The sequence below is a fragment of the Neoarius graeffei genome, chromosome 6 (genome assembly GCF_027579695.1).
Source record: "Neoarius graeffei isolate fNeoGra1 chromosome 6, fNeoGra1.pri, whole genome shotgun sequence".
Classification (NCBI taxonomy): domain Eukaryota; kingdom Metazoa; phylum Chordata; class Actinopteri; order Siluriformes; family Ariidae; genus Neoarius; species Neoarius graeffei.
This window is the reverse complement of record NC_083574.1, coordinates 91,921,711-91,931,302: the sequence shown is the minus strand read 5'-3', so window position 1 is coordinate 91,931,302 and position 9,592 is coordinate 91,921,711. Positions and strand designations below refer to the sequence as shown.

At 41.2% G+C, this 9,592-nt stretch overlaps 1 protein-coding gene across 1 annotated transcript; it reads right to left on the bottom strand.

The window, feature by feature from the left end:
* Positions 1 to 2,361: 2,361 nt before the first annotated feature.
* LOC132887578 (extracellular calcium-sensing receptor-like) lies at positions 2,362 to 5,501 on the bottom strand. The gene is made up of 6 exons (XM_060923043.1): positions 5,362 to 5,501; positions 4,869 to 5,160; positions 3,913 to 4,729; positions 3,612 to 3,835; positions 3,397 to 3,520; positions 2,362 to 3,269 (listed from the first exon to the last, which is right to left on the bottom strand). The coding sequence occupies exons 2-6, from the start codon at positions 5,124 to 5,126 to the stop codon at positions 2,362 to 2,364; spliced, it is 2,331 nt and encodes a 776-aa protein (XP_060779026.1). The 5' UTR covers positions 5,127 to 5,160; positions 5,362 to 5,501.
* Positions 5,502 to 9,592: the final 4,091 nt, after the last annotated feature.

Below are 9,592 nucleotides of genomic sequence, written 5' to 3'. Positions count from 1 at the left end.
TTCCAGTACCCATTCTTATGCACTGTCATAATAAAGGTGGCAATACTGTTTATTTATTCATAATTTTTATTACTTATACAGTAGTTCCTACTCACAACTAGCCAAAGTGCTTCACGAGGTAAACCAGTGCTTTAGTTTACATGGGGAATTTTTCTGAAGAGCTGTGTACACAGACAAACAAAAAACAGAAAATTAATATTTTATTTGTCTTATTTTCTGATTTACTAAATGCTTCATCTGGAAAAAAAAAATATTTTAAAAATCTGATTTTGGGTATTTCTAATTTAACATTAGTAATCAATATAATATTTTCATAGGGCATATGCATATGTAGTGTGCAAGATTTCTGTAATTTTGGATATGGCCCAGTTTCCATGAATTAATATTAAAATCACACAGTTATAAAATTGGTCAGCTATCCTGGATGGGTACAGCTACTTTTACTGATGACTGGCCTTTGACAGTGCATTTACATACAGAATGTAATATACAGAAATACATATGTATTGTGTGGTTTGACACCTTTTTAATCTCCTATTTAATCTCAGATTATGGTATAAAATGTAAAGATGTATGTTGTATAACTCTGTTTATGGCAGTATCTGTTTATGGCTTAAGCTGGGGATAAACACATTTTAAAGAAAGAGAAAATTTTGTGGGAAATGAAATTCCAAAATATATGTGAAAAACAGGTTATGTAATCATACTTCTTACACTAACCAATGATGATTGGTTAGTTAATATGGTTGGTTAGATAATATGATTTTGTGCATGGTACCACAAAATTCAGACAAAAGATAACAGTTTATTTGTTACAGTTCTTGAATTGGTACAGTTGTGGTCAAAAGTTTACATACACTCATCATGGACATGCATATCAAAGCGATATTAAGGTTTCAATGGCTTCTTTTAACTGTTCATTTTCTGGGGGAAAATGATTGGAGTTATAAAACATACATCTTTTCATTTTTTAATAAGTTGTAATTTATTTTAGGTTTTCTGAAATCAACACAGGCTAAAATTATACATAAAGAGTCAAAAATATGCATACACCCACTTTGGTTATTAATTAGGTGGTGCTGAAAATTCCAAAATGTCTTTTATTAAAACCAAGGCCTCTTACCTTCCTCTTAGTGATCACGACTGACTACAGCTGGTAGCTTCTCTGTGCCAACATAAAAAAGGCTTTCTTGACAAGTACAAATTATTGGGAGGTGTAGCCACTTTGCCAAGGTCTGGAAGAAGATGTAAACTGTCCCTCTCAATTGAGAGGACATTGCTTTGGTTGATCAGGAGCCACCAAGACACAGGTCTGCCATGAACTGGAAGTGCTGGAACATCATTGCCACTGTCTCCAATCAAGTAAGTTTTACATTGCCATGGTCTGAGAGACTACTGTGGAAGACAGAAGGTGCTTCTCCAAAATTGACACGTTCAAGCTCAACTATAGTTTGCAGCTGACCACATAGACAAATAATAATAATAATAATAATACTTCCGGAGGAAAGTTTTATGGCCAGATAAGATAAAGATAGAGTTGTTTGGCCACAGTGACCAGAGGTATGTTTTGGAGGAGTAAAGGTAAAGCATTCAACCCCAAGAACAGTGTCAAGTATCGTTAAACAAAGTAGATTGAATGATGAAGGAGGACTACCTAAGAATTCTTCTGCATAACCTCAAACCATCAGCTGGACAATTGAAACTTGGACACAATTGGTTGTTCCAACTGGACAGTGACCCAAACACATAAAATCTGTTTGTGAAATGGATAAAGCAGGCAAATATTAAGCTTATGGACTGGCCTTTGCAAATTCCTGACGTCAACCCTATCAAAAAGATGTAGACTGTGCTTCAGAGTTGAGTCTGTGCCAGGAAATCAACAAATGTAATTGAAATTGACTAATTCTGCATAGAAAGTTCATCAAATACCCACCAGAATTCTGCCAGAAGCATGTTGATGGCTATCAGAAGCATCTGGAAAAGGTGAAATTGGCTAAAGGACATTGAACCAAATATTAGGTGTGCTTTATGGATATTTTTTTTACCCTGAATGTATAATTTTGACCCTGTGTTGAGTTCAGAAAACCCAAGATGAATGAAAACATGCACCAAATTATTATTATTTTTTTAATGTTGTACAATCATTCTTCACCAGAAAAAGACCAGTGCAAAGAAATCAATGAAAGTCCAATATTACCATGAAATTCATGTCCATGATCAGTGTTTGTAAATTTCTGATCTCAACTGTATTTCTTTATGCTAATGAATTTTAAATGTTTTGGCTGAAGCTAGGATATTCCTTTAAAATATGATACAAAATTTAAACAAAGCATATTGATCACAAATATCCTGACAGCTAAATCACTTAGTAGGTGCCTTCCCCATCATTTGCTTCTTTGTATTCTTATCTGGTTTCAATATGATTATATAACACTTTGGAACAAATATGCAGATCAGTAACCCAAAACTTGATGTTAAAATGGCAAATATCTCTACAGCTACAGTGAATTTTCCAGGAGAGCTGACATAAGCAGGAATAAAGGTGATCCAAACTGCACAGAATATGAGGATGCTGAATGTGATGAATTTGGCTTCATTGAAATTGTCAGGCAGTTTCCGGGCCAGAAAAGCCAAAATAAAACACAAAACAGCCAGGAGCCCTATATAACCCAGCACGGCCCAGAACCCTATAGCTGAGCCTACATTACATTCTAATATGATCTTTTCCTTGTAGTATTTCATATTTTTGTATGGAAAGGGAGGGGATATTGTTAACCACAGTACACAAATAATGACCTGTACAAGAGTGAAGACAAGTACACTGAGTCTCTGCTGTAGAGGCCCAAACCATTTCATTACATTACTCCCAGGAAGTGTAGCCCTGAAGGCCATTAACACCACTACTGTTTTCCCCAGAACACAGGAAATGCAGAGGACAAATGTGGTCCCAAATGCTGTGTGGCGCAACATACAGGACCATGTAGAAGGCTGACCAATGAATGTAAGTGAACAGAGGAAACACAGAGTGAGTGAGAATAGCAGCAAGAAACTCAGTTCAGAATTATTTGCTCTAACAATTGGTGTTTCCTTGTGTATAAAGAAAATTACAGCAATGCAGATGGTGAAAGATACTCCTAATAAAGAGAACAATACAAGAATGATTCCCATTATTTCCTGAAATGACAAGAATTCAACCAGCTTTAAGACACATCTGTCTTTTTTGTCATTAGACCACAGTTCAGGTGGGCACGTGATGCACGTTATAGAATCTAAAGGAAGAGAAAACAAATATGAATTCAGGTCATTGCAGTTCTATTGTATTTATTCACTTAATGAAACTTTGAAATATTTCTGTGTCTTTTGTGCATTACTGAAATTATCCACTACCCATTATACCTGTTATATTACTGATTTCTCCATCTGCACAAGGTATACAGTCAAAACAGCAGATTGGCCTTCCTTTCTGCACAGCCTTCCGGGTGCCCAGGGGACAACTTGGACTACATACAGAGACTGGCACCTGAAAAACATTTTTATTGTACATAATTATTGATCATTTTCTAATACCTTTATTGTACATGTCATCCCTTCACATCAATATTCTCATTTACCTCTGCTTTGTTTTGGGCCCAGGTTATACTGATGTTGTTAAATGACAGCTGAAGGTGTGTTTGCAAAGAGCCATCGTAGAAGCCCACTTTAACAAACACAATTTGACCATCTTTACCTTGTTGCCAATTTAGCAGTTCATATCTTGCTGCTGGGTCTCCATTTTCATCAAAGTATACATCCTCTCCAGTTGTAGAGGTGAAATGGAGTTTCTTCAACTCACTGACTACCTAAATCAAGCATTGTAAACTCTTCAGTGACAAATATAAGCATTTTTTTTTTCACCAGGCTATCTTGTTATACTTACCTGCCATGGTTTGTTATCTGTGATGTTTGCACATTCTAAAGAACCTTCATGTCCACTCGCTGTCTTTGAACAGCTATATATCTTATGTAGGGCATAAGCCACAGCATAAACAGCCTTGTAAACATTATTTGCGATTCGTAATTCTGAAACATCTGTATAAATATTTTGAACTTGACTGAGACTTTCATTGCCTTTGCACAATTGTTTCATCTCAACATTTTCTTGTGTAGGAAGCTTACATTCAAATATTGTCTCCCATAACTCTTTGTAAATAGCTGCATCAGAAACTGGATTTAATTTAGTCAGAAATTCCCCAAGGCCATTGATTTGAGCTTTCGGGATAGCAAAACCCATGGATCCTATCAGAAGATGCTGCCATTGCACAATGGCTGGGTTTATATCAGAAATCCAGGACTCACTTCCAATCCACTGAAACCCAGTCAAGTTCTGTAAAGCCATTTCCTTCAGAAGAACCCCAAGGTCAGAATATGAGACAAAAGTTACAATAGCTTTGGAGGTTGAAGCCTTGATAATCTCAACTACTTTCAGAATTTTTTCTCTGGGGTCCGTCCGAAAGAATGGTATGGAATACTCAACACAGATTCCCACTTCTTTGGCTGCAACGATGAATTCATTTATGCCATTGTTCCCATAGTCATTATCACTACATACAGCCCCTACCCATGTCCAGCCAAAATGCCTGACCAACTTAGCCAAAGCTCTGCTCTGGTAGTAATCACTGGGAACAGTTCTGAAGAAAGATGGGTATTTCTTCCTGTCACTTAGGCAGGCACATGTTGCCAAGTGACTGACCTGTAATACACAGATTTCAATAACCTAGTTAACTTTGTACTTATCTTTAAATATCAGGTATGTTCATAGTTCACCATGAAAAGTATGAATGTTTTTACTCATATTAAAATATTTTTACACAAAAATGATGTAGTCTTACCACAGGTATTTTCAAAGGTCCCACAGTAGCAGCAATGGCAATAGTGGGGCTGGATGATGTTTGTCCTATGATTGCTTGAACTGTATCAGGTATGGAGCAAGACATTACAGATGTATTTTTCCCATTTCCATTAACTAAGGATAACGAGGCTCTTGTAGTTATTTCAATTGATTCACAGGCATCATAGATTTTATAACCCAGTTTGACTCCAGGAAGTATATCAGTTCTGTTGTTGATTTCTTCAATGGCAAATAGCATTGTTTGTGCATTTTGAAATTCACGAAGGCTTAGACTACAGGACAACAGAAACAAAACCCCATGTCTTTTTAGTGAACTCCACAATCACCAATACAGTAACAGGTTTGTAAATGTTGTAATTCAAACAATTTAAGAAAATATTCCTGATCTTATTAAATTGACAAGATCTTAAACCAATGTTATAAGTCCACTCCCCAAATTCAATCAAATTCAAATTCCCCAAATGACCCCTCACCTTCTGCATTTTGGTTGCCAGGGCCCAGATGTAAAAACATGTGTGGTCTGGTCCCATTTTACATGCAAGGAAAAGACACCACCAATCAGTACATCACCATCTTTGCTGAGTTGAGGAGAATTGAGCAGGCCTAACAAGCTGCAGTGTGGATCAGTTGCTCTCACCTGAGTGAATAATAGCCATGTATGCAGAAACCTCATTCTCATCCCACTCTAAATGCCATGACCACAGTTTAGGCTTTTATAGAATCCTTTGACTCACAAAATTAACCTGTCCCTTGTGTGTAGCCATAAGAAGTGCATTACCTCATTATTTTGCACTACTTACAAGAAGAAACATGTTTTTCATTGCAATACAAAACATAAGAAATACGGTAATAACTTGCCTTATGCCTAATGGTCATTTTCTTGAGAAACATGTCTGTATCATGTTATAGACCTAATTATACATATGCACTAAAAAAAATTAAAAAAAGATTATATATTTTGTTATGTCTTAATCTTGAATTAATTACAGTGGCTTGAAAAAAAAATATTCACCCCCCCCCGGTGTTTGTCCTGTTTTGTTGCATTAAAAGATGGAATTAAAACACATTTTTGGAGGGTTTGCACCATTTGATTTACACAACATGCCTACAGCTCAAAAGGTGAAAATTGTTGTTTTACTGTGACACAAACAATAATTAAGATGAAAAACAGAAATCTGGAGTGTGCATAGGTATTCTCCCCCTTTTGTATGAAACCTCTAAATACTGTAAGAGCTGGTCAAGCCAATTCACTTCAGAGGTCACATAATTAATTGATTAAGATCCACCTGTGTGCAAAGTGTCACATGATCTGTCACATGATGTCTGTATAAATCAACCAATTCTGGAAGGATCCTGATTCTGCAACACTACTAAGCAAGCAACATGAAAGCCAAGGAGCACTCCAAACATGTCAGAGACAAACTTGTGAAGAAGTATAGATCAGGATTGGGTGATAAAACATATCCCAAACTTTGAATATCCCAGGGAGGACCATTAATTCATTATAGCAAAATAGAAAGAATATGGCACCACTACAAACCTGTAGGCTGCCCATAAAAATTCACAGACTGGGCAAGGAGGGCATTAATCAGAGATGCATCAAAGACACCAAAGATAACACTGAAGGAGCTGCAAAGATCCACAGCAGAGATGGGAGTATCTGTCCATAGGACCACTCAAGCCGTGCACTCCACAGAGCAGGGCTGTATGGAAGAGTGGCCAGAAAAAAAAGCCATTGCTTAAGAAAACACATTTGGAGTTTGCCCAACAGCATATGGCAGACTCCCCCAAAACATGGAAGAAAATTCTCTGGTCAAATGGGACTAAAATTGATCTTTTTGACCATCATAGGAAATGCCATGTGTGGCACAAACCCAATACCCTGAGAACACCATCCCTACAGTGAATCATGGTGGTGGCAACATCATGCTGTGGGGATAGTTTACATCTGCAGAGACAGGACAGCTGGTCAGGACTGAAGGAAAGATGGATGGCACTAATTACTAGGCAATTCTGGAGGAAAACCTGTTTGAGTCAGCCAGAGGTTTGAGACTGGGACAAAGGTTCACATTCCAGCAGGACAATGACCCTAAACATACTGATAAAGCTATGCTGGAGTGGTTTAAAGGGAAACATTTAAATGTCTTGGAATGGCCTAATTGAGAATCTGTGGCATAACTTGAAGATTGCTGTACACCAACGCAATCCATCTGAATTGAAAGAGTTGGAGAAGTGTTGCCTTAAGGAATGGGCAAAAATCCCAGTGGCTACATGTGTTAAGATAATAGAGACATACCCCAAGAGACTTGCTGCTGTAATTGCAGCAAAAGGTGGCTCTACAAAGTTTTTTTTTTTTTTTTTGGGGGGGGGGGATCCCTATGCACATTCCAGATTTCTGTTCTGTTTTTTTTTTCAACTTAATTATTGATTGTGTCACAATAAAACAACAATTTTCACCTTTAAAGTTGGAGGCATGTTGTGTAAATCAAATGGTGCTAACCACCCAAATATCCATTTTAATTCCAGCTTCCAATGTGACAAAACAGGACAAACACACCAAGGGGCATGACTAATTTTGCAAGACACACACACACACACGTGTAAGTAAAAACATTAAGAGCCCACTTCATTTTTTTCTTAAATAAGCATCTTTATGAATGGCAGCCAATTTCAGTCCAGTGTCTTTGCTGGAATTCCAACACAAGCACACCTCATTTTACTTAATGAGGTCCTGATTAGGTGCTCACCTGAACCAAATCTCATTTCACAATGAAAAGTATAAAAAACACTGCTGTGTTCATCACTATTCTCTTGCAATAGAAGCAGTAGTAGTAGTGCCTTAAATGTAATTGTAAGACAAAAATATCTATTCATCATGCCAAAAGAGATAAAAAGAAAAGTTTTGAGTGAGAAAAAGAAGGGTGCAATTCTGGCTTTACTGGCAGAGGGGTACAGTGACATCAGGTTGTTTCCATCATCAAAATTTCAAAATGGCAGTTCATAAGAACAAGATCAAGCAGCAGACATTGGGGACAATAAAGTTACACAGTGGCAGAGGGCAAAAGCTACTTTCCACTGACCAGGATGATCATCATTTCCTTAGAATGTCACTCAGCAACCATAAGATGACATCAAGTGACCTACAAAAAGAATGGAAAATGGCAGCTGGAGTTAAGTGCATGGCAGTTATGGTTCAAAACAGGCTCCACCAGGCAGGGTTGAAGTCATACTTGTACAAAGCTAGAAAAAAAATCCTTCATCAATGAGAAGCAAAGAAGAAGCAGTCTGAGTATTAGTAAAGACCATAAGGATTGGACCATAGAGGACTGGAGTAGGGTCATTGTGGCAGCGGGGGCGTGGTCAAGCGCCGGTCTGTGACAGGAGGGCGGAGTTGGGGAAGGTAAGTGGCAGAATCGCTTCACCTGAGTGTAATTAACCTGTGTTTTGTGTGTGTTCTCCCCAGTAAACCACCCTACTTAAGGAGGGAAAGGGAGAGCGGAAGGGAGCTTCTTCCCCGGCAGAGCCGACAGTGTGTGTGTGTCTCTGCCTGCTTGGTTTAAATATTGTTAGACTGAAAAGTTCGGCAATAAAGCCTTCTGAGAACCCTGATCTCTGTCCTGCCATCCTCTGTGCTCCACCCACACGTTATTCTCGCTACAGTGGTGCCAAAACCTGGGAAAAGGTGGAGCATCAGTCCTGCAGCCCCATGGAATCCTCCCCATTCGCGGACTTGGTCCACGCCCTCGCCATGGCTCAGCAGAGCCAGCACCAGGCATTCGTCACGCTCCGGAAGGAGCAGGAGCGCCGCATCGAAGCCCTGGTGCTGGCTCAACAGGAAGATCGAGAGGCGTTCCGGCGTCTTCTCGCGTCGGCGGTGTCCACCAGCGCCCCGGCCGCGGGCCCATCTCCCCTCACCTTAACTAAGATGGGCCCGCAGGACGACCCCGAGGCTTTCATCACGTTGTTCGAGCAGGTCGCTGAAGCCTCGGGGTGGCCGATGGAGCAGCGCGCGGCGCGCCTCCTCCCCCTCCTGACGGGAGAGACGCAGCTGGCCGCACTACAGCTCCCCGCCGATCGCCGGCTGGCCTACGCCGACCTTCGCCGGGCTGTCCTCCAGCGCGTGGGGCGCACGCCGGAGCAGCAGCGCCAGCGCTTCCGCGCGCTGTGAATGGAGGAAGTTGGCAGTCCGTTCGCGTTCAGCCAGCAGCTCCGGGACGCCTGCTGGCGGTGGCTGAGGGCCGAAGATCGCGACGCCGAGGGAATTATCGACCAGGTGGCGCTGGAACAGTTCATCGCCCGCTTACCAGCCGGAACCGCAGAGTGGGTCCAGTGCCACCGCCCGGCGTCGCTGGATCAGGCCATGGGACTGGCAGAGGATCATCTGGCGGCTGGTCCGGCGGCAGGACAACCACCGACATCGTCTTCTCTCTCCTCTCCTCTCTCTCTTTCTCTCCCCCCTCCTCCCGTGTCCCGTCCTCGCCCCATTCCCCCACCACGGAGGCGGGGGCCGGCTCCACCCCAGCCGGCCCGCCGCACCCGTGGTGCCCTCCCGTTTCTCCCTTCTGTGTCTGTCTCTCCCCCCCCCTCAGGTGAGTGAGCCACAGAACACAGCTGCAGAGGGAAGGCCTGGGCCGGTTTGCTGGCGCTGCAGGGAACCGGGCCACCTGCAGCAACAGTGTGCAGCGATGGAGGTGGGGGCGGTGG